General features: G+C 36.5%; 1 protein-coding gene across 4 annotated transcripts in view; it reads right to left on the reverse strand.

Annotated features, from left to right (window-relative positions):
- The window catches only part of MTA3 (metastasis associated 1 family member 3), a 138,554-nt gene that overhangs the window by 58,486 nt on the left and 53,484 nt on the right, over positions 1-26,584 (reverse strand). For all 4 annotated transcript variants that reach the window (XM_026845318.1, XM_026845319.1, XM_026845320.1 and 1 more), the window contains exons 6-10: positions 26,031-26,133; positions 14,941-15,040; positions 9,764-9,952; positions 6,165-6,239; positions 925-983 (exon numbers count right to left, since the gene is read on the reverse strand). In XM_026845318.1, the coding sequence (XP_026701119.1) occupies positions 925-983; positions 6,165-6,239; positions 9,764-9,952; positions 14,941-15,040; positions 26,031-26,133 (526 nt within the window). The remainder of the gene's footprint in view (positions 1-924; positions 984-6,164; positions 6,240-9,763; positions 9,953-14,940; positions 15,041-26,030; positions 26,134-26,584) is intronic.

Genomic DNA, 26,584 nt, shown 5'->3' on the forward strand with positions numbered 1-26,584 from the left:
GAACAATCATATTAAGAGTTTTCAGTGTTTTTAAAAAGGCATCATTTATTAGACTTGAGCTTCGAAACTCAAAACATTTCTTCAGAGATGAGATTAAAACACTGAATTTAAGAGTCTGCTGTTTGTATTATTAAATCTACTTAAGAGCAAAGTCTGTAAGAAATATGGAAATGAAGCTCTACTGTATGCAATTTATACAAGTCATCAAAATGACAACAGTGGATTTTCAAATTATTTCATTTGGTTATACAAACACTTACAACACTGGGAAATTCACACGTATGTAAACTGAATATAACACAGAAATCTTAAAAGAAAGTAATCTGTAATCCTTTCTTTTCCCATAATATTGAAATTATGACTATGAGACAGATTATATCTTGTTTCTGTAAACTACATGTTAACAATAGCAGATACAGCATAGAGTTTAAATCTAAAAAAACCCAGATTAAACACCCCTCAGAAGAAAACAGATTTCATTAATAAAACCTGTTCAAAGATAAAAGATCACATTAACAACTGCTTCTGTTTTGAAATACTGCATTTACACAAATATGAGGTGTTGTGCTACAGGGGTTCAGAAGTGATTATTCTGGGAAAATTTCTTTTTAAATTATAAGACCCTTCTTGCATGTGAACAGTCCATGTAGCACTTGAACACCTTTTGTAAAACTTCTCAGCATTCCAAAACAGGCAGTTCACAGGTCAAAGACAAATGGCTCAATTAAGTACTAAGGTTTCACTTATGACAAGAGTTTGTGGCATTTTCTGATTATAGCTCTGTATATTCTGTTTGTATATAGTAACTATTAAAAAGAGAAGTAAAAAAATATCATGCATGTTACTGCATGCAACTGCATGTTACTATTTCAATTTTACCTGTACATTATTAAAAAAAAAAAATTACTTTATGGTTATACTCACTAGGTGGGGATGTATACTTGCTTCAATTTACTTTCTGCTTCAGCCGCTTTCAGACGTTTCTAGTTGAAAAATTAACACAATAAGATATTTTATTATATTCAAGATTTCATAAAACTGCACACAATCCATCTTTAGATTATTTTTATTTTTTTATTTCTCAAGAGCCTCCAAAATAAGTGTGGAAATCTACAAGATGAAACCCATGAAAAACGAGTTCTCTATTTTTATTATTAGCTTGAAATTACAGTATACTGTCCTCCCCAGTAAAACTCATGCGCCTCACATATGAGAGCAAAACTGTAAAAATGACAATTACAATTTACATAAATTACATCTACATAAACATGTATGACATTGTGGCTAACCCTCACTGCAGAATAAGTAGAAAATAAATGAATGAAATTGCACATGATGAGTTCCCTCATCAGTCATGTAACTCAATACTTCTTGTGTGCTCTGTCAAGCCTGAGGCTAGTATTTTATAACAAGTATAAGGAAGTGGAACAGTAAAGGCCATTGACTGTTAGAAATAACTAAACATCTACTCCCATTAAGTGCCATTAAAACTGAAGATCAGGAACACATAGGGACAGCTATGAAGATAGTATGTGAATTTACTAAATTATTACTTCCCATTTGCAACAAACTGAAAACATGTTGTGCTCAAGGTAGTATTACAAGTTCCAAAATGTTGAGAAGATTCAGTTACAAGTAAATAAGACAACATTTCTTTCAGCAATAGCACAAGAAATAGAGAGTTCAGATGTCTACTGATTATCCAAAACATTTGTACATAAAAGTTGAAGCAAACAAAGATTATTTCCCCAATATTCCTGTACTATAGACATCACTTCTGTTCACTTGGGGGAAGAAAAAAAAAAAGAACAAAAAGGAGTTGAAACAAGGTCAGTTTTACTGTTGAGGAGTAAAAAAAAAAAAAAAAAAAAGGGGGGGGGGGGGGGGGGGAATAATAAATCGACACTACCTGCCTGCCTCTCAAGATTCTCCCTTTCTTTATCAGGTGTTTGAAATTCAGTCCTTCATTTCTCCTACAACAGCTAATTCTCTTCTCAGCTATACTTCTATTTTCTGATATCCAATCTTTGTGAGGCTCACAAACCAGAAAGAGATTTCCCACTATTAGAAAAGTATCATCAAAAGATTCTGCTCTGAGAGCCTCTTGCCTGGGCCATGAGGTGAATTACAGGGTTAATCAGCTTTAGTGGTCAAGTAGCCTGAGTAGGCCACCTCACATAAACCGCTGCTCTCCTCCACTTCAGAAAGTTGCCTCTGTGCCATCCATCACCATAACTCTCATCTATAAAAACTGCATCTTTTGAGGAGCAATCTATGACAAATTGAGTCCTAAGCAGGCCATACAACCACAAATTAATTCTCATGCGATATGAGAGCCCTTTTCCATTTATTTCCAAGATAGGCTTCCCCCCCGCAGGTCTCTGCTGTTCACAGATGCCTAGTTTGAGTTTGGAGCTAGAGAGAGAAGTGACTTCCATTGATACATATGGTGCAGCTGCACTCGTTCCTCAGCACCAGGGCTTGGCAACACTGCACTACCTTCAACAGGCTCATAGCAAAACAGCAAACGTGCTATGCTCTGCCTGCTTAAGTCAGTTTTTACAAGGGCAATGATAAATAAGAGTGGCAGCAGCATGCCCCAAACCTTGTAAACTGATACTTTTTAATCTGAGAACATTCCACAGCCCCAGCAGAAGAGCTCTCAACAGTGACCTCTTTCCACTTAACAGCTTCAGGCCACAGGTTTTCCACACTTCTATCTTTTTCCTTTTCATATGATACCCAACAATACAGAATGTGTTTTCAAACTGAAAAAGCATGGGAGACTGCAGGTCAGCAGATTCCACAGAGGTTCATGTCTAAGTGGTCCCGTACTACAAAAAGAACAAGTAAATCTCACTGCACACCTAGCAAGATCATCAGAGCAAAAGAGAAAAATACAATAAAGGGAAAGAAATAAGGAAAGTAGCCTTGAAACACTGTCAAAATGTAAAGGCATTTGTAGGAAGCTTATTAAGCCCTGATGTCAGTATCAGTGAGATGTGACTATACACATTAATTAAATTTTAGCATACTTTTATTACTGGCATGATGGTTGAAGGGAATGCAATTTTAGTAATTGCTTTCATCTTTTATTTTCTAAAATTAATAATATACTGCTTTCTACAAAATAATCACACCACGCTGTTTCAGTATAAACTTTATTTTTATGCACCAAAATGATGGTCAGCATTGCTCTCTAAAAGCAGCAGAAAATGTCACGGCTTGGATTCACACTGACCCATCAACTTTTAAGTATCGAGAGAGAAAAAAAGACGCAGATACAAAACTATCAAGAAATAGTTGCAAATTCTGAGATGAAAGTTCTGCCTGTTGAAATTTAGAGGATGAAAACTGTTAAACTGTAAAGGTTGGATGTTGAAATTGAAAACATTTAGACAAAAAACAAAGCACCAGTATGTAAGTGTAAGAAATGGAGCAATGTGACAAGAGTTGATGCTCTTCCTAAAAGAAATATTTACATCTGATCTTAAACAGTAACTATTTCAAACCAGTTTTACAGACTACATAGTAGGGGAGGTTGAACTACAACTAGCCCAGCTTTTCACCTGGGCTCTGCTACTTTTAATCAACTACCTTGAAACTGAATGTTACTTCTTTTTAAGATCTTTTGTTATGAGTATCAACTAACAAACATCTCAAGAAATGACCACTTCCCTACTGTGGAAATAAATAAATGAGAGCGAAATGTAATATTTTGTTGTTGTACAGTGATTTAGTTATCCTTACTTATGTTCTCCCTTTTTCTGTTGCAAAGTCCCAGTAAGTCTTTTTGCATTGAATCAGATTTTTAAGGAGAACACCACAAATAATGAGAACACATTTCATTCAGTGGAATGAGCCACCTGGTCTTTCTCAAACTCTATATAATGTAGTGGTCATGAAAAGTCACATATCACTGAGAATGATTACCCAAGGTCTGAATTAGTTTTGCTAGACATGTTCAGCACAGACTGAGAATTTTAACGTATCTATTTCCCTTCACCTTGAATTGAAGGGAACGAGCTCTGAAGGCAAGGTGGCAGCAGTATCTCCATTGCCATTAAATCACCACCTTTAGCTTCCGAACAAGAATAATATTTAGTAGCAAATATGACAAGGAAACCTTTCTTATGCCAGACACAATGCAGCCAATTCACACAAAGAATAAAACAATTAAAGAGCAAATTTTCATATTAAATCACACTGCTCTAGAATTCAGAGACTGTACTTTATGCATAAGATTCAAGTATGTACAATGGGAAGACCTTTTTATCTTCCCATCCCCCCAAGCTGCCCTGCCCCTCAAACATGATATTCAGGGAAGAATGACTCAGAAATTGCCACTTCCTTACTGAATGTATTTTCTCCCTGAAATGCCTTCAACTATGACAGCTTGTTCTGGTGGGGAAAACAAACCTACTGATACAATTTTTACAGAACTGTATTATTCTTACCATTTCAAAACAAACTAAACAAGGGCAGAAGGAAGTTCTCATCTCTCATTAGGAAGGATTACAGAAATGTTAACCAGGATAGAAATGAAGTATTTGGTCTACACTGGTTTTGTTACTGATGATCATATGTGACCTTGAAAGAACATGTCTAAAGTAGTAAATCCTGTGATGTACTACCACGTTCTGAGTTAGGATGTTCTAAGTTTACTTAGTTACAAGTAAAACACAGGCATTTGTAAGAGCATTCAAGTTGTAGATAACCATAAAGCCTATGTGTAGTTCTTGTATGCAAGGCTAAAAATCCAATCCTGTGGAAGGATAGACAAACTCGATGCACCATCACACACTTTGATCACTGTAGCAACAGAATCACAACAATGCCCTAGAGAACGTTAGAAAGGGAGTCAGCCTTCTACTAACCACTCCAGAGCAAGTATTTCAGAAAAATTTCACAGAAAACAAGATTTGTCTCCAGGCAGCCTAAGGGTGTTGACAAAAGTCAATTTGTACTTCAATTTATCCTTACTCCATGGCTTTCAGTATCAATAAAATCTTTTTATCTGATTCTTCAAGATCATCTGTTGCCCAACCCTTAGGAGCTGACAAAAAGCACAGCAAATCTCTGCTGGCAATACCTTTTAGGATAAAGATTAAAAGCACAAAGAAAAAAGCATTAGAAGTGATATGAATGGCGACAAACCCCAAAAAAGGTGCCTTTATACACAGCATATTATTGTCTATTTGTATTATCCACAGAACTAAAAGGTCCTAGTGATAGTTCAAGACTACTATGTGGTAAAAGACTTTACCATTACTTTCCATACTCTAATAAGATGATGCAGAAACACTTCAAATAATCCAGAACAACCTGAAGCACTCATCCTCCTGGCACACTGTAACAAAATCTGGAACAATTCCAAAGATCCATCTAACAATATAGCTGTAACCATTACAGCAGAAAATTTCTTTTCAACGTGCTGTATGTACATAACATTGCCACTAATTATGCAGGAAATAAAGGAGCTACAAACTTAAATGTTAAATCATAAATTAAAACTGAGTATTTTTAAATATTTATGTATCTAAACCAAGGAGTAAATATATAAAGACTGTAATACATAAAAAGCACCAACACTGAAATTTTGCCTAAACCTGCTTAAAATATCCCAGTGTCAGTACCCAATATAATCTTACCATGTTTCTGCCCAGACAACTGAACATTCAATGTGAAGGATGAACACATCCACTGTGTGCAGAAAGTTCGCAACTTTGTTTTTAAATCCCGGTAATGCCAAAGCAATGTTTTACCATGGAGTACCAATAAAAGGTTCACAACATTAGCAGCCACTTTAACACCATGTATTTTTCCTTTTCCTTCAGTCCCATGCACAGCTTCACAGCCTAAAGCATTTTCTCTGCAGCCCATTTCCTTCTTATCCCATACTGCAGTAAGAACCAGAAATCACGTTGTTACAAACCAGCATACAATACAAATAGCTTAAAAAGCTCTTCACAGCTCTGTGATGTACAGTAGGTATCAGAGGATTTGACAATGCACCCCGTGAACAGCACAAAACCTAAAATATTACCATAGGGCTCCCACCATATCTCTTTTTAAGAACAGAAACAGATTTTTATGTTTCAACAAGATTAGGTTTTTTTAAGAACATGGCAGACTGGTTCATGTTGAAGTAGTCATTAAATTACCTGCTGCACATATCTGTCAGTGGTTTTCCACATGTAATAATACTCAATGATGCTAGTCAGCGACTTCCAAGGGAGCTGAAAAACATTTGTTACAAATTAAAGTGCTTTCAAGAAACTGCCATGTCCCCATCTTAGTAAACACATGTTAAAATCAAGTATAGTTGATAAACAAATGCTAACATGTGAATGTACTAAATGCCTGCATTAAAATCCATATGCAAATGAATATTTATTACTATTATCAATAGAAAACCTTTCCTTAGAGTTAACAAGGATGCAGAATTCAATAATATTACACATCCAAATCCAAATGTAATTCATTCTGTTTAAGCCATAAGGTTAAACAAAATCATCAAAACAGAATCCAGATTTCTATCAGGAAACACAGAAGGTAATAGCTCTATTATAAAGTGTATCACATGAAGAACAATATCAGGACTAAAATAAATCATCTTGACAAGACTGTGTTTAAGTCTCATGAATGTTTCACTCTTAAAAAATACAATGGTCACTGTACTTAGTTCACAGGTTTTTCAAGTCCCATAACTCAGCCACTCATACAACACCACTAGTTTTGCATAAACCTCCACATACTGTTAGACCATGAAATAAGAAACAAAAGGATGCTAGGGACAAATGCTACAGTGAACAACAAGAGTGATACTGACAATGAATATTTCACAAAATTCTCTGCAAACTCAGGGCAACTGATGATTATTATTTTGGGTGCACATGTTCATTGGCAAAATAAAAATTTATTAGCTTGTTTAGGGGAGAAAATTAAGCATACAGCAGCCACTTTTACTTACTACTGAATAATCTATTTAATTCTATAAATTCTTTCTATAATTTAAATTAGTACTTCTTTTACAAAATTCATGCAATTTCTCTTCATAACCTGTAAATACTCTACTATTTTGTGCACTGTATTTTCTAGAGGTATGCATCAATGCTAGTAATATCTGCTTTACAGAAATTAGGATGATTTTTAAGAAGTCTCAGAACATACAAGTACAGAAACTTATCTTTCCAACCTTACGCACTCCACTTTGGGGCTTTCTGCATGTCTAAGCCAAAAGAACAGCTTCATGACCCTTTATTAATTTCCTAAAGCAACAGAGGAACACCATATCAAGCTGCCTCTCCCTGCATGCAGGAGCTCACAGCTAGTTTTTCATGCCGCTTTCTTGCAGACACTGAGAGAAACTGAGTCTGGCTCCCACTTCTGCCTTTCAGAAGCTGGGATTCAGGTCCAGATTGAGCTGTGAATTCATTCTCAGACAGTGGACCACAGTGTGTAAATCCCTGTCCATTTGCATTTAATTAAAAAGTAGGAGTGTAACAAATAACATAAGCTGATATTCTAGTAAATAGCACCATCATTTGATTTACTAAAATCCTTTTACTTTCTCAGGTAAATTATGCCTTAAGAGAAATCTGCCCAAGAAAAAGCCAGTGATGGGAACACATGTTCAGTGTGAGTTGACAGATCAGCTGCTTCTCAGTCTCTGCGTCCGTATTCTTCCTGACATCCAGATGAAACACCGTTACCCCAACTACCTGCTATCTGTCAAGTAGTACATTTTAGCATTTCCATATTTAATTTCCTTCCTGAACACTTATATTCATGCTACAGATTACGTTTGCCATGTCTCTAGAAGATACTTTAGTCTGTTTTAACTATGATTGTGACGCCAATATGTTCATTCACACAGTAGGCATCTACAATTAAAGAAAGGTAATTAAGGTCCTTGGACTGGATAACCATAATTCTTTTACACATTGATTCACAACTCAGAAAACCTGTTTGACAGACGAAGTATGAATACCCTGTATTCTCTTTACCTACTCACTTAAATGACAAAACACTGAAGAGGCATGTGAATTTTCCAGAGGTTGCTCTGAACTGCCAGAGAAGCTTCAATAGCCATAGAATGTACTATACCAGATGCTATTAAACACTAATTGAAAGAAGTAAAAATGATCATCTGCATGACATTTTTGCATAAGAAAATTAGCAGAGAGGTGTCAGCAATACAAAAACAGGGAGAGGGAATTTTCAGTTTCTTTAATTTCTTCAGGGTAAAAAAGGACTACTCTAATCAGACCAGCAGAAAAAAAATTAGGATTATAAAGTATCTTAAAATGAACATGATAATGTTAAGGCATGTTACCACAACTTTCTGAAGCTGGAAAACAGTTGCTCCTGTTTTCTATAAATGGTACAAGTCTGATTCTCATGGCCTTTCCTGGCACATTTGAGATGTAAGAGTTACAAATTTGTGAAAACTGTTGATAATGAAAAAGTAAGAATTAACAAGTATAACAGCTGTCTCTTATGATTAGGAAAATAGTTATACATAGAGAACATAAAATATTCAGTCTTCTTTCATTGTACTACTTTAGGATGTGAAGTAATTCAAGTACTTTAAGTAAATTCAATTAACTTAAAAAGTTTAGGTTGATTAGGATTCACATAGGTTCTTAAAAGACATCAGAACCTTAACAAATGAGCTCCTATAACAGTTGATGAGTTAACAGCTGATGAAAATGATTATTCAAAAGCTAGACTCGTAAATTGGTAACAAATGAGCTTCTCCTATTAAAAAAAAGGTAAACTCCTTTACACCGTTTAATTTATAATAATTGTCTCACTGACTAATATTTAATGTTCATAGCTTAATGCTTGAGCTGCACATTGAATGTCAACTAGTGCCAATTCTTACTAATCGCTGGAAAAGTAAATGAACCTGCCCTTTAGAGAACTATCACGTAAGGGCTACAATTGCAGGTGCCATGCCTTACAAATCCAGGTTGGTTCAGAAAAGGCAACTTCTCTGGCATGTCATTACTCAAAGCAGGTATTACATAACCCTTTTGCTTCAGAAGAGTGCTAACAACCACCTTCTGCCATGCAACATGATAGTCTTGCCTGTACTGTGTCATCACTGTGTGACTGCTTAGGTTCAAGTTTAATCTCAGGCACCATAGGATTTAATTTTACTATTAGATCCCACATGGACACTCAAACAAGTTCATTACTCTGCATTAGAATTCAGCAAATTGAAGCTGAAGTAGTCTGATACTTTAGTACCAAAACCAGTCTAGTTTGTACACATTGGAAAACATTTCCTTTGAGAAGTGCCAAAATACCTAATATGTCAAAATAACTTCCTGGACTGCACCCCAAACGCTATCTGAATATACATTTCTCTCTGCTAAGAAAGAAACTCCAGCTTTCCAAAACCACTCAGGAGAATCAGCCATGTAGCTGCTAATGAATTTCACTAGAAATTGTGGGAAAGTTGCTGGAAGTTCTTCAGATGCTTGTAAAATCCTTATGAAAACACACCAGCATGAGATATCCTACCTGGTATTAAACCATTACATAAATTATTTTCTGTCAACATCGTTCCAAAGTACGACACCGAACAAGTAAGCACATTGACTTTCAGCCAGATAAAAAGTATATGTATGTTAATTATCCATATTAGCTACACAGATTTCTCCTCTAGCTAATATTCCAAACCTACAGAAAACAGTTATGCTCACCCATGTGAAACCACAGTAACGGAAAAGTGAACTAATTTTGTACTTACAAAGTCTTGTCGAATGTCATTGAAGTCCTTGCCATATTTTTCCAATGCCTCTTCAAATAAACTAGCTTCTGATGCTGACCACTCTTCCATTTCATCTCTACACAAGACAGGCCCTCCAACTGGCACCAGAACACTGATGGCACTGCTCAAATCATAGTTGTGTTTATGCAGTGTATCCATTGCATGAAACTAGCAAGGTGAAGGAAAGAATAAAAAACATGTTTAAATAGAAAGAAGTCCATTTCAGTTATTGAAAATTCAATGTATTATTTTCTGTAAGCCACATAAGAAGCCCAAATAATAAAGGTAAATTTAGAATCTATCTTAATATTATAGGTATTCTGCTATAGAGCATAAGGAAAATAAATTTTTAATTGCTTAATTTGGGAAAGAAAATGCCTTAATTAAATGTTTACTAAAAATAACATTAGTTTATTAGTTCTTGTAAATTACTAGCAAACATTTATAGAGAAACTTTAGTTGGTAGAAATTGGTTCCAAGTAACCCAACAGAGACAGTAGCATATATTGACTGAGGGGCTATTTTCAATTAACAGAAGTTCTAAATAGTAGCTGCCCAGACATCTATGTGCTCAATATTCTCATTGCTTGGGAAGGAAGGCATTTAGTGTCTTCATTATCATCAAACTGAAAGACTAGCAAGATTTTTTGTCCCTTGCTAAATTCTTTTGTAAGAGATGGGTAAATGAGGTTTCTTTTGTTAATTCACTTTTTGTTATAAAAGAGGAAAACAGAAAATGAACAAGTTATAGCATTCTTCACTTTACAGGTAACACTAAATGCTCACATCACTAACCAATGATGGGGAATATGAAAAGTACACAACTACATCACAGATCCACCTGCAGGTAAAACAAGCAACCTCAGCATCCCAAAAGACCCCATCACCACAATCTTAAATTGTTGTGCCGAAGGGGCTGTTAGAGGTATAAAGTTCAGTATCATGTGTGACTGTGTAACATCAGTCTCCTACTTATTTGTCCCACCAGAGTTATGAGCTGTAACTGTAGCATGCAATGCTTCACACAGCCCTAAACTCACTTCATGAGAGGAGGCACTCAAAACCTTTCAAGGAACAAATACTCTTGAACTATCTGTCGATATAGCACTTACAGAGCAATTCCAGTTGAGCTTCTACACACAAATGTACTGCACATAATGAATTATCCTTACCTTTTGCCATCTCCTATGAGTGGCTAAAGTCTTTCTCCAGCTTTCAATATACCTCTTTGAAAGCTATCAAGCACAAGATTCTTGAACTATTTCATCAGCAACAAGTAATGTCACTGTTACCCTACAATACATCCTTTTACTTATGGTTCAAGTCAAATTCACCAGTCTTGAGAAAAAGCCACTGTTAAAAGGAAGTATTCTAATCTGGAAATATGTAACATAATGTCTAAAATTCATAATCTTCATATTATGGAGAGTAAAATAAAAACATTGCTTATCATTTAGGCAATTAGTAAATCAGGCCTAAAGACTGAACTCCTATTACAGTGTATGCGTTACCAAGGTTTAAATCTTTGTTTAAATTGCAGCCCTTGTGGAAAAGCAGTACATACCAGACATTTTCCAAGCAGCTGCTAAATCAGATCTATTCACTGATAGAAACTTTCTTAAAAATGACAAGAGAGGTGAATAAATCAGGATCTTGATCTTGCTTTATGTTCATTTTTCCATGTTTCCATCTGATTTCATAAAGCTTTTTTTTGGTATTGCTAAAGATTCATAATGAACTCTGTGGGTAAGTAGTGTCTCCACTGAGCTGTTCTGTAACAGAAGACCACTGATAAATTCCCATAACAACACCGCTTTGTCATTTGTAGGTTTGTCAGCCCTCACCTGCAATCAAATTCCCACACTGCAGTGAGTAAACTGTGCTAGCAAAAGCAAAAGCAGCCTGAAGACATAACTTGATCCCAAGACACAAAGTCCTGGAGTATCTCCTTTTTATCTGCTTCACCCAAGGATGAGAGGACTGTAAGAAACAACTGGTGGGTAGCTGACACCTAGGGAGCAGGAGGCTGGGAAGACCTGCCATCAAAACAACTGGTGGGTAGCTGACACCTAGGGAGCAGGAGGCTGGGAAGACCTGCCATCACATCTCCCAAATAAGAGCTTGAAGGACAATGACCCTTCCATAATAACTCTTGCTCAAAGCATACTGTCCAGCACAGACAAGGAGTCCACCAGACGAAAGGTATTAGCCACACAGATAGAGGAAACTTCAAGTCCAAATTTAAGCACAAGAAACTCTCCATCAAAAGCTAAGGAAGGGCTGCATGCAGCTGGAAAGAAAGGGAGTGACAGGGCATACTGCAAACAAGCTGTAACACACAGTTCACAAGCCAGCTGCAATTTCAGTAGTCAGTTAAATCAATTAAACTGAACTGCTTCCAACAAAGCACTCAAACTGGAAACAGAGTACGGGTTCTATAATTCAATAATATTTTAGGCATGCTTGTCTTACGAGCTACATATATGGAATATAATAAAAATCTTTAAAAAGACATCATTCAAAATGCGACGGAAAACCTGTTCATACTTCTTGTTTTGAAGTGATATCCAAAACCAGATTTACATCCTTACAGTAAAGTAGCATGGGCTCTTCCAAACAAGCCCACCACAAAGAGCAAGTGATTCCACCAACCTGCTTTGCTTTAACTGCTCTCATTGTCAGTGTATGCACTATAGAATGGTTAGGAATCTGAAAGTGGAAGTCTTTCCAGTTTCTTTCTCTTCCGAGAGATCGGTTTTCATTATAAAATAAAACACTGCCTCTAAGAAGGCCAGAAATTCAAGTTTCAGTTGGCTGGTTGTCTTACAAATCTTTGTCACTGTAAGTGAAGAACATCTAGTATCATCTAAGAAGGTAAATACACATTGTTTCATGTCTTTCAGTAGGGTTTTCTAAAAGCATTGGTAGTTTCTTGCCTTGTCTCATTACCTTCTACATGTTTTCAAACTAAGGAAGTAGCATCTCACTTGCTGTTAAGCTGCAAGACTTCCCTATTGTGCATATCCACCCTTAATTTATTCATGTTTATAAACCATGCATTTATTGAATTTTTGGGGGATCATTCTGCTTACAGTCATCTCTAACTGAAACAACTCATTAGGAATACTGGAAAGCCATAGGTGTGATGTACAGAAATCCCATTAATAGCACTTTAGGTGCAAAGGTTATCTGACTTGCATTAAGAATACAGACAGTACAATTTTCTTAGTGGCATGCATCTACATGCCTTCCAAAGCGTAAATGAGATAGACCACAAGTTCGGCAAACGTCTGTACTAACTTTAACTGCTGCTCAAAATATGCTCCCAATTAACATGGAATGTCTGAAAGAGTAACTACTACAATGACAAATATGTCTTTTTCTTAACTTAGAAGGAAGTACATTGCCAAAGAGCAAAAGAGAAGGGTTTTAAAAAGCCGAGGAGGTAGGAAAATGAGAACAGACACAATAATTAAACTTGGGGTGGCTCCTAATTATAAGATATGCCTTTCATTAAGTGTAATGGAACTTAATGGATCATTTGCCATGGAGAAACATTTATACAGCACTCAGACACTAAATGTATCCCTTTATTAGCAGCACTGCACATGTACTTTCAAACAAGATGAAATTGCTATAAGGATGAATCTAGTCCGTTAATCACTGAATACAGTAAGAAGGACTGTGAAATGGGTGGTATTTACTAGAAATTCTTAATCCAATGAAATCTTAATAAAATTAAAAATGTTAAACTAAAGAACTACTTTGATGAAAAAAATAAAGTATTTAATATGAACAGAATTGTGGTGGTAAGGTCACATCTGCAAGTATGAAACATAAAACTCATTCTGAGTATTACTGAAAATATTACATTTTGCCTTTGCCTTTAATACACTATCATAGTCCAGACTAAAAGTTTCCTCTTTAATAGTGTTTGAGTACACAGCAAAAGTTAAGAAATCAAGTATTTCTCTCATCATACTTATGAACATATTTTATCTGGAATGTAAGAACTGCTCTATTGAATCAGACCAGTCTTCCATCTAGCCAAGCTTTCTGTCTCTGACAGCAGCACCAAGGGTGGCTATTTAGAGAAAATATGCAGGAAACACTAACCACAGTATGAGGTCAATTCCCATTTCATTCACCAGCATCCACAAACCTTGGGAAATAGCAATGCCAGATGATACAGTTCTCCCTATTCTCCTCAGTACCCACTTATGGAACCATGCTCCAGAATTTTTCTAACCCCTATTTTAACCTCCTGATATTGTCTGTTCCCACAAAATTTTGTGTAACTAAGTTCCAGGGGCTCTCTAGCTGCTTTGTAAGGCAGTACCTTAACTATTTCAATCTGATCTGTTAGTTTCATTGAGCATTCTCTAGCTCAAATACTCAAGTATCTGATGAACAGCACATCTACTTTAGCCATAACTATTTTCATGATTCCGTACACACTTAAACAATTCCTGCTGATGTCCCGGCAATCTAAGTCAAATTGATTCTATGAAACAGTAAGATTTTTTTGTTCTCATACAATTTTCCTGGCATGCTTTTATTACTGTAGCACATCTTGTAATCTCAGCTAATATGAATATACAGAGACAAAATTTTGGTCTCTAATAGATGTATTTTTGATTTCTGTAAAAGATGCAGGTGTTTACATTACAGTGAATGCTTTAACAAACTAAGGAAACATCCTAAGGGTATCCTAAGCAAAATGTTCTTCAAAAAGTTGCTTAAAAAGTCAGACTGCTTAACCTTTAGTAAATTTACTGACACACACATCTAGTAGGTAAAACATATTATCTCAACAATTTTCAATCAGCTTACCATATACTTTAAATCACACTATTGATGAATTCTACCAAATGAATCCCTATAAAATGTGTATTATCCACTCTGCTGTGCAAATTACACATATGAAGATATTTAAATAGATTTCAGCTAAACTCAAGTGATTTACAGTATGATTACAAGGGCATCACCAATAAGCTTACAGAAAACACACAGGATTATCTACCATATCCACATGCACCTTGCACACAGGTATCTAAAGGAAAAGAGGTATCCAGAGGACAGGGACTCTGTAGTAATAGGTACTGCTGAATTCACAGATATTAAAAAAGTTTTAGGGTTTTTAAGAAGCCACCTACCAGTGTGATGTCTCGGGAAGCAGCAGCTGCACTCATGTGTAAACTAGGTTGCCTGACAGAACTACTGCAGTCCAATGCTCGAGCAAACGTGCCAACCGCACTACAACAGAGAAACAGTAGACAGTAAATACACAGAAAGACTGAACCTCTTTTTTATTACGAGACCATGTCATACATATAAAAGCAACCTTTTGAAAATAAAACTCACATACTGCTACTCTTAAAATTCAGATCTTTGCTAACAAAGGACAATTTGATAAAGACAAATCACTAAAGACAGACTGCAGTAAAAACTCTGGCCTTCTCCCCTAAAAGCAACAACCTATATATAAGAACAACAACAGGGAAACAAAAGATATTCCACAAATTCTAATGTACCAACTTCTTAATGTACCAATTTTTTAATTAATTATGAAGTTAAAGACTCTACTCAGTTTGGTTTTTACAACCATGACTATTATTTTTTGAATTAAAAACCCACAACACTGCTTAACAAATTACAATACAATTAAAAAAGGAGGTTCACCATATTTCCGTGAAGACCTTAGTAACATTTTATTCACTTCAGTAATGTATGTCTACTACTTCCATTAGTAAGGCAAAGAAAACATATTAGATTAGTCTAAGGCATGTCTAAAACAATATTTTTATTACAGATTTTAATTAATAATGAAATAAATGGATTTCTCAGCTTACTTAATAAAAGCATTCCAGCATTATTGAAATGGATATGTTCTTCTCCAAACCTTTACCTTTTTTTTCCCCCCCTCACTTTTGTTGATGCATTGTATATGGTTTATTATACTTACGAGAAAAACAAAATACAAGGAATGGAGATGAAGAAGTAGTGAGTTAGTGACTGTTCTAAACTGCAAACTTTTCTTGGAAGCACATCTATATCATGCACAGTGAATATGTGTATGAGAATTTGACTGGGCTCAGTGTATCAGACAAGAACGAGCAAAGATGCAGCGACATGTGAAAAATTACTCATTAACAGAATGGAAATTGCTGCAGTACTCCGAGCTGCATAATGCCTCTTGAGGTTCATTGTGTCACTGTGGTATTAGAAAAGAATTATTTGTTGCAATTATTATGTAATTCCTTCTAAATTCAAAGACCCAATACTCACCTAACTTTTTAAATATAGTCTAAACCTCTGGACTAAGGACTGTAGCCTAATTCGGCAATTATACTCCATACAAGTTACAAATGCAGATTTATAACAGTGAGAAGTATCATTGACAGAGATCGACACATGAAAGTGTCACATTACTCTGTACTCTAAACCCGATGTTCCACAATAAAATCATGTAAAGTGCATCAAGAGTTTAACTCACTAAGGTGTATTATTAATCGCGGAAAAACTAGTAACAACATCTCCTATTGCAATTGTATCTTGAATCTCAAAACATTTAATACTGAATGCATGTTTCAGCACTTGCTGCCAAAAACTTGTAAGACACAGCTAAGATTCAACAGCAGTGATTCACACTCCAGATATTAACTGCTTAAATTTCTAAAGGCTGTGGAATAAATTATAGCCAAACGTCGTTTCACAACCTTTGCTCCCTCTTTGCAGAGATGGCAAATACGTGACAAGAATACACACACACACACACACACACAATTTTATTTTTTAAAAGTTTGGCAGTACATAAAACAGTATTTGTCCACAAATCAGTCCGAGAATAAGGCTCTATTGTGAACACATTTCCTGATAGTCAGTCAACCTCTTTAAACATGTTGGCATTGATAAGGGTTGTAGCTAAACAGCCTTTCCTGTGATCCTTCTGTCGCTACTGTTTAAACCAGTAAAGTAGCATGCGGCATGACTGTATTTCCCTTCTGCTGCTACCTACCAGCTTCTTCTCTTCCTTTTGCATAATTAACACTATTTTCTTTTGACCATATTTCTAAAACAAAATCAGAGTATGCCATGAAAATTACAAAGAGTATGTCCTCACGAGTCACTCTCTAGCACATCAAGCTTTTTAGGTTGACTTCAGAGCCCAAGCATATGTGAATTATGTTACCCACTACTCAAAGTCAAGATTAAGACACAATATAAAGCTAACTTTATTTTGAATAAGTGATAAAGAGATAAGAATTGATGCATTAGTTGACATCGCCTCCAGAGCTGTACTGAGTAGGAGAGGATTGCAACCATCAGAGGAACGCTGCGTGGGAGCGTGGGGTACGTGAGTGCAAAACAAATAAGAACCACCATAAAATGTAGGCAGGGTGCCAATTTTGGGGGGTGGGGGTGGATATGGGAGGGGACAGAGGGACATGGGACACAACAAGGCCAGGGGAAAGGGGGTGTTTGTGGTTATATGTTGAAATCAACATAACTTCCAGTTCACCTTTCCCTGGAAACTTCTGAAAAAGAGTTAATTTTTCAAACAATCCAAATAAGTGTAGGAATTCTAAAGCATTTGGCTACGAAATGGTAACTAGTCTCAAACCTTAACAGTGACATAGTGCTCTGTATAATCTAGCCATACAATCCAAACCCAAATTCAATAATAATTTTAGAAATCATTAAAATACCTTTTTATGTTTTTCCATTTAAAAAACAGATATGAGGAGCATATTGATACAAAGGTCAAACATTTCTTTGTCATTTTTCCTTGCTTTTTTTTTTTCTAATAATACCATCAAAGAATGATTTAAAAAATGTTAAAAGGAAAAACACTATCGTCTTCACCTACCTGTTACCAAAACTCAGTATTAAGCCAATGTGGGCTGAACAGTCAGACCCTAACTACTCATGTTTTTCCTTTACAGTCTTAAATGTAAATGTTCCATTAGGTTGGTAGGATCCAAAAATAACTGTAAATGCTTAATTGAAAGTACATTTATTTCAATAATAACAATAATAAACTCATGTAACCAAAAATATGTGCTCAGCAAGCTAGTCACAAATTAGTTATTCAATGAATAATTAAAATATCGAGACTTCAAACAGAAACCAGCAGTCCCCACACTGCCCAAAATAAGCTGAAGCCAAAAGGCATATAGACGGTGAATGACACACATGACAGATATGGACAAGAATGAGAAACAATTGGTGATACCTGCAGAGAGACTCCTCTTTGCACAGGCTGTACCAGCAGTCAGGTATAAGAGCTTTAACGGCTAGACCAAATGATCCACTGTTACCTTAATTAGGTTTTCCTTAGTTTAATTATCTTAAAGACCAGAACCAAGAACATTCTCTCAATGACTTACAACAAAGATTATAGCTGACAATCGTATAAACATAAACCAAATCATGATAATTCAGTGCCAGAATCTAAGACCATGGAATAAATCTACAAATACAGCAAAACTCAACAATATTTATGTCCAAAAAACCCTGACAGTGAAGTCTCTAGGGAGGAAGTAGCTCATAATCATTTTGTTGTGCCTGTGTGCCCTACATTCAGGAAAAACTTCAGATTATGTGTTTAACACCGAAAATACACTGCTTCACATTTCTTATAACTTAAGTCTAAGACATTAAAGGAAGCAATTGTTCAAATTTTTGCATAAGAATAGTATTAACGGTAGCCAATGAAATTGTGAAGCAGCAAATGCAAAAGACTGTTCTAAAGATTCAATTGCTCATCAGTAACTAGGTTCTGAAAATGGATGTTATTTACTAAAGACAATCTGGAAACACTGTGACTATACCTCAGGATTAATATAGTTACTAGTCTCCCCAGTAGCAACAGCAGTCCAGCATCCAATCAGATCCAGAAAATTCTGGATCCAGGCCAGTAACTTTTTTTTCTTCTACCTTGTATTCACAAAAACCTAGCTGAGACAAGGATTCTTTTAAATCTGAGGATGTTTATTTTTAAAATGTTCACTTTTATACACTGTTTCTCTGTTTCAGTGATATGAGTAGTGAATACACTCTGGTCAAATCTGTTTAAAGCAAATTACCTTTGTGCATAGATGAATCCACAAATTCACAATTTTCCTCACGGATTTGCAAACTAATAAATTGAGACCTATGCTTCACCTCAATGTTTCTGAGGAAAATAATTAAGTGGATTTTTCATGGCTTCCTACATATTAGGAAAGCTTTTTGTCTTCCTTATTAATACATCAATGATGTAATAATCCCCTTCACTATGAGTTGGAAACAGTCCTAGAAGATGACCTCTTAGACTGCTATCAATAACACCATTTTACAAACAGTCAATTAATATCTGATTGCTCTGTAACAGAGCCATGTGACAGTTTAAATCGTGGAAAGAAGATAAAAAACACTCTTCAGTGGAGGTATGTGTCATCAGCACAATAGTGAAGTTAAAAAAAGAACTCTGAGATTTTTACTACTGGATAATGCAAAATCTGACACGAAGAACATATCTATAGTAAAATGATGCTGTTCCAGAAGACACATTTTCCTTGCATTTCTGTCTGTACAGTGCTATGCTTCATTATTATCACTTCAGATATTTAGTGCACAAAGGGAGATAACATGATTAACATGAAAGTCACCTGCCACTAATCTTTCCCTGAAAGAATCTCAAAGTTTGGGTAGGATGTGGCATTACACATAATGTCCCCTATACACCACAACTAACCTTCAGTTTCGTTGCTAAATGAATAGAGGTGGAACATATGTGAAATCTTTATTATTCAACAGAATAGAACCCAATACATGCAAGTTGCTTCGTTTACAGCATATGATTTAAGTGAACATCTGTACACCATCCTGAAATTTTAGTCACAGAGGAATAAGTTTACAGCCCCCAAAAAAGTAGGTCCATGAAAACGCTGCTGCAGAAATCTTTTCTTTAAAATGGAATAGATCAAAATTCATTAAAAAAAATGCAAAAAGAAATTAAGCTCCAAGTCTGAATTAGCTGTTTTGAAATGAATTTGGTCAAGAAGAAATACAGTAACACAAAATGCACAAAGGAGTAAACATGTATTGGCCATGCATGAAAGAAAGGCAGAAACATAGCATCTTTGATACTCATAGTAAACTTGATCTGAAAATGTTTTTCCTTTTTATTGCCAAACCATCTGCCTACCATTAGATGCTGTAACTCACCTTGCTAGCAAACATCTAGTTTTGTAAGTGCAGCATTGGCATCCAGATTTTACACCATCTTTGTTGCATAATTTTATGTTGCAATTCTGCCATTAAATTTCATTACCTCTTTAATGAACTCCAATTCCTCCCACTTCTCACCATCTAAAGAGAATCCAGAAGCACACTAATACTGAAGCTTTCAAACTAGTGACTTCTATGTATTTGTTTTCATTGACGAGCTTTGGGAGTTTTGTCTGCTGCCACTGACAACACTGAATTATCTTGCAAGAACATTGTATTACTATTTGAGCACACTTTTAAATGTTTTTACTTATTGTTCTTAGTTGACAAGTGTATTCTTTTCCTCAATAAGATGAAAGACACATTGCTAGCAGAAGTTGCATTGTGTTCCCCTCCACACTGTAAGATAAATTTGTGTACATATACCATGAGCACTTGTAACTAAATCAGTAGTAAGCAACAGAAAATGAATATAAACACTGTCTTAGAGAAAAAGGAAAAGTGGGAACAACACAGGAAGGATCAAGCTCTAATTCAAAATGACTAACACATAATCTTTCATTCTTCTGTGATTTTCTATCAAAAAATTATCTGGCATTAAAATGAAGACAAATATGCTAGCCTGTGGTATACAATGTCATTTTAATTTTAAAGAAATCAAAGAAAAAAATGTTAAGGTAGAGATGCAGTGCTTTAAGGCTATTTTAATGAGTCTTCAAAACTCTGGTTTAGTTGGAAATAAGCTGGGACCACAACTGTCTGTAAAAACCCTTGACTTAAGAGACATATTCCCTCCAGAAGACTATGCTGATAATGTAGTTAAATGAAGCAGAATAAAAGAAGTCAATTGTTTCACTGCACCATAAAGTACATAAATGGAACTAGAACATACCAAAAATATATCGTGTAATGAATTACAGACTATATTAGCAGATAGAAAGAAAATGAAAAAAATGGGTTGGGTCTATGGCTCTCAGCATCTGTCTGGACTGGAGCCCACAGCTCCTACCACTTCTGAGTCTGGTCAGGTCCATTTTCAACTCGACAAACTAAAAAAGAAGACAGAACTATTATGTTATACATACAGTTGGAAAGTTTCTATTTCCTAATACTATGCAACTTGGAACAGAGTTAGAAAGAGAACAGGAGATGTCACAAAGAAACTAAGTACTCCTTGTATATTAGGAAATAGAGGCTGATGACTGGAGAAAATGGTGCATCTGTATCAGTGTTTTAGTTCAAATTAGGAATGGAGTTTCAAAGCAATGGTCCCCAGCATCTTTATCTACTGCACTTTGTACAAATCCACTTCTACTGTATTGTACTATTTGCTAACGTGGACAGATCTAAACTGTTGTGGCAGCGTCTCAGAGTCCTGTTCTTTGAAGCTAGTAGACACAGGAGAACTGCTGTCAATATGAATGACGGAACAAAAATTGGTTGATGAAGCTGTATCTTATTTGAACAGAGTAAAAAATGGTGTTGGAATTCTCACTGCCAGAGTAAAAATGACAGCACATTGCACAAAAACCAACCCAAACCCAGAATACATTAATCAGTCTGATGCCTCAAGCTTCACCTAACAGATGCTTTCTCTAGTTTGGGCAAGAGCTCTTGCCCAAATTACGCTTCAGTAGTACCAATAAGGTACTTAAAAGATTTGTAAATCCACACTTAAGCAAGACTACGGAGGGAGCTCAAGGTTAAGAACCTTTTTGCTCAAGTACTTTTCCACTTTTTTCAAAATCTCCACAGATTTTTATGGCACTGCTATCTCCAATTTCTGGACAGGATAGGCATTATTCTACCTTTATATGAAGCAAATTATTGCATACTAGGGCTTACTAACGGGCTCGGACTGACCAAGCATATAAACATAGAAAAAATGCCTCTAGTTCCTGAGACAGTAAATAAACCTTGTAAGACTGAGAAAGCTACATGCACAAGACCAAATATAAATGTTCTTGCATATGGGCAACACAAATAGAAGAAGAGAGTATTTAAATACCTTCTAAAAAACCAAACAAAGTGTGCTTGCGTGATTGAGAAAGCTAAAGCCTATAACAACAAAAGCAACTCTTCCTTCAACAAGAGCAGACTGAAAAACACTGAGAAGAAATACTCATGCCCTTGATGCAGCATGTAAAAAGGATGATGTGAAAATGCTTTTAAAATTTCAAATATAGATAGCATACACACTTAACCAAAATCACATATAGGAATGCATTTAGGAAAGAGTACTTATATTGTCAGAATTTCAAATCTGCAAAACTAAACATAACCAGAGGAATACCATTCTCTCTGGAAACTCAGCAGGCATAGGCAATATCCAGGGAACTGCAACTAGGCCACAGCAGAGCTATCTCCTGAGTCTGTAAACACAGTTTACTGTATAATAATACCAACTCCACTATTACTCAGGCAGCTTTTAATGGTCCAGTGTAATGAAAGCTTTTACCTCTAAGCACACAACATACTGAATTTAAAGCTGCCACAACCATCACAGGAGAACTGTTTCTCCAGAAGTTGGTGAAAATCTGTCTCAGAAGCACTTAAATGCAACAGAAATGTGATCTTGCAGCCTGTGAATACAAGCACACAGGAGCTTGGAAATAGCTTGTGTCAGTTCCAAAGGAGCTTGGAAAGATGAATGGAGTTTTGTGAAAGTACATCAATAAAGTGGTACCTGAGTAACATCTATTACAGAAGGTCATTAGTGACTGCCTACCACAAGATCTTGTGGAAAGACAATTATTTAGCTACAACCAAGACCCTCTGCCATAACAGAAACCTTCTTTACAGAAATTTATCACCTTCTACACAAATGCAGTCTTGGTCAGGGCACAGAATGTCTTAAGTAAGGGGAAGAGAAAAATTTAAAAAAAAAATAATTCATCAACTCTCTGTCACTTCTCAGCAGACTGCTTACTGGTACACTCCTTTGGGAACATTTTCAGCTTCACAATCTATTACTTAAGCTCCCCAGAGTGGCTGCAAAACAAGGAGTGGAGGGATGTGAAAGCAATGAATGAACTCTTCAAAAACATACATAATCTTCATGCAGATGTTTTTTTAGAGCACCCCATGATGGTCTGCCCATACATGTTCAGGTATTATATTGCTTGTAATAGAAATAGTTGATGTTCTGGGTTCTGTTCTATAGAGCATCTACCAGGCATTGTGATCTTCTGAACAGATGTGTGCTAACAGCTCTACCCCTCTGGCTTGCTTGGAAAATCAACAGGGCCAGGCAATTTTTACTACTGCCTAGAAAGGACACAGCACTACAAAGTGAGGGAGAAAGAAGAAACCCAGGTGGATCAGAATCTAAACTGTAAAACAATAAATCAGCAACTCATTTCACCATACACATAAACTGGAAAACATAAAGGAACTTCTCTATTTCCTTCCTGAAATGCTTTGTTCAAAATGGAGAAAGCATACAGAACAAAAACTCGTAAAAAGATTATATACCTAAGACGACTTGAGACTACACTCTGCAACCAGGTTACAGAAAATACAGGGGATGGAGTGATTCAGCATAAACCCCCTAATTAGCTGTGATTAACAGTTCTCTGCCACCATTAAAACAGTACCTTTGTACTATATTTCTAAGTATGAATTACAGGACAGGCAAAATATGCTGTATCTCATGAGCTTTGTCCTTCAGTAAGAAGTCTATAGAATTTTGAAAGTCAGGTTGTTTTTTTTTAAAGTAGAGAAATAGGTTTTTAGAATATTTATGAATTCCAAGAGCTTTGATGTTCCTCTCATATATCTGCATAATCATATGTTAATTTATAAATTAACCTGGTTACCTGGGATATGGAGAAGGCTGACTCAGCAACTTTTTTGCCTCAGTTTTCACCAGCAAATGCTCCAGCCACACCACCCAAGATGCAGAAGGCAAAGGCGAGGACTGTGAGAATGAAGAACCACCCACTGTAGGAGAAGACCAGGTTCAAGACCATCTAAGAACCCTGAAGGTGCACAAGTCCATGAGACCTGGTGAGATGCAGCCACGGGTCCTGAGAGAACTGGCAGATGAAGTGGCTCAGCCACTATCCATCATATTTGAGAAGTCATGGAAATCCAGTGAAGTTCCTGCTGGCTGGAAAAGTGGAAACAACCCCCATTCTTAAAAAGGGGAAAAAAAGAAGACCCAGAGAACTACAAGCCAGTCAGCCTCACCTCTGTGCCTGGCAAGATCATGGAGCAGATCCTCCTGGAAACTGTGCTAGGGCACATGGAAAATAAGCAGGTGACTGGTGACAGCCAACATAACTTCACTATGGGCAAATCGTGCCTGATGAATTTGGTGGCCTTCTATGATGGAGTTACAGTGCTGGTAGAAAAGGGAAGAACAACTGATATCATCTACCTGCACTTGTGAAAAGCATTTGACACTGTCCCACCTGACATCCTTGTCTCTAAATTGGACACACATGGATTTGACAGATGGACCACTCAGTGGATAAGGAATTGGCTGGATGGTTGCACTGAGAGTTACAGTCAACAGCTCAATGCTCGATGTCTTTAGTAGAAAACAGTGATGAGTGGCATTCCTCAGGGATTGGTGGTTTAACATCTTTGTTGGTGACATGAACAGTGGGATTAAGCACACCCTCAGCACATTTGCTGACAACACCAAGCTGTGTTGCGGTCGACAGGCTGGAGGGAAGGGATGTGCCATCCAGAGGGACCTGGACAGGCTGGAGAGGTGGGACCCTGCAAACCTCATGAAGTTCAGCAAGGCCAAGTGCAAGGTCCTGCACATGGGTCAGGGCAATCCCAAGCACAGATACAGGCTGGGCAAGGAGTGGATTGAGAGCAGCCCTTCCTTTGGAGAAGGACTTGGGGGTATTAGTGGATGGAAAACTGACTGTGACCCAGCAATGTGCTCTCACATCCCAGAAAGCCAACTGTGTCCTGGGCTGCATCAAGAGAACTGTGGCCAGAAGGTTGAGGGAGTCTCTTGTGAGACCCCACCTGGAGTACAGGATTCAGCTCTGGGGCCCCCAACATAAGCAGGACATGGACCTGCTCGATTTAGCCCAGAGGAAGGACACGAAGATGATCAGAGGGCTGGAGCACAATCCTTATGAGGACAGGCTGAGAGAGTTGGGGTTGTTCAGCCTAGAGAAGAGAAGCCTCTGGGGAGACCTTATAGTGGCCTTTCAGTACTTAAATGAGGCTACAGAAAAGATGGAGAGGGACACTTTATCAGGGAGTGTAGGGATAGGATGAGGGGTAACAGTCTTAAACTGAAAAGAGGGTAAATTTAGATTAGATATAAGGACAAAGTTCTTCACGATGAGGGTGGTGAGACACTGGAACAGCTGAATGCCCCCTCACTGGAAGTGTTCAAGGCCAGGCTGGATGGGGCTTTGAGCAACCTGGTCTAGTGGAAAGTGTCCCTGCCCATGGCAGGGGGGTTGGAACTGGATGATCTTTAAGGTCCCTTCGAACCCAAACCATTCTATGATTTCATGATTCTATGGAAATTGAACTGACCAGATTTTTTTACACTAATAAAATACATCCATTCAAAACTTTGATTTCAACATTCATCCAAAATAATTGCACTGCAGATTATTCATCTTATATGTAAATTGGGCAAGCTCTGCATCCATTTCATTTGTTAACATTTTATTTATTTCTATTCTTAACTTTTATTTTACACTACGAAATTCCAAGTACTATGTAATACAAGACTGAAATATTAAATTCTGTTTCATTTACTTTGAAGGGAAACCAGACTGTTTTCTACATTTAAAATATCAAATTCTACTATAACCTGAAATACAGGGAGTGTAGCATTATTCCAAAATTCACTCTCTTTTTCTCTCTTCTGTATTGGTAGCTTCAATAAATATGCAGAAGGTATGGTCTGATTTTCTCTTTTAGCTAACTGTGGGAAAGAGAAGGGCTCACAAAATGGCAAACAAATTGAGTAACATGATATAGGGGAATAAATAGTCAGTAGGAAAAGGAAAAGGAATTTTTTTTTATTAGAGGATTTTAATCTTACCGTGCTACAACTAAAAACTGGTCAATCTGACGGTCAGTAAGGGGGCTATCTGGATCCCATACTTTTACTTCCAGCTTTGCCTGTTCTCTGTCATCTAATTCTCCTGTCAAAAGGTAGATGGGACAAAACACTTATTACTCACAATGTTCTTCTCTGTGTATTTCTTGTACTATGTTTAAAAGAGACATTGTACATTTTTAAACACACACATACACACAGAGTATTTAACAATCAGCAGTTATTCATTTAAATTCTATAATGCAGCACCAGTAAAATAAATCTCTTCCCTTAACATCAGCATTTCAATTTCAGGAGGCATTCTTAGGAGGCATAGTATCAAAGAACTTTAATAAAGTGTGATTATAAACTCGAAACCATAACCTAAGTACCAGTGGTTTCTTTAAATTGCTTCTCAACTACATCAAAGTTACTGTTTCACTTCAGCCATATTAAAATTAATTTTACACTTAACCATCTTTAGCTATTAAATTCTATCCAATTTGGATTCTATGTCCCTCAAAAATAATTATGAAAAAACGCTGTCTACCACATTT

Source organism: Athene cunicularia (assembly GCF_003259725.1).
Source record: "Athene cunicularia isolate RWA chromosome 3 unlocalized genomic scaffold, athCun1 chr3_part1, whole genome shotgun sequence".
NCBI classification, from domain to species: domain Eukaryota; kingdom Metazoa; phylum Chordata; class Aves; order Strigiformes; family Strigidae; genus Athene; species Athene cunicularia.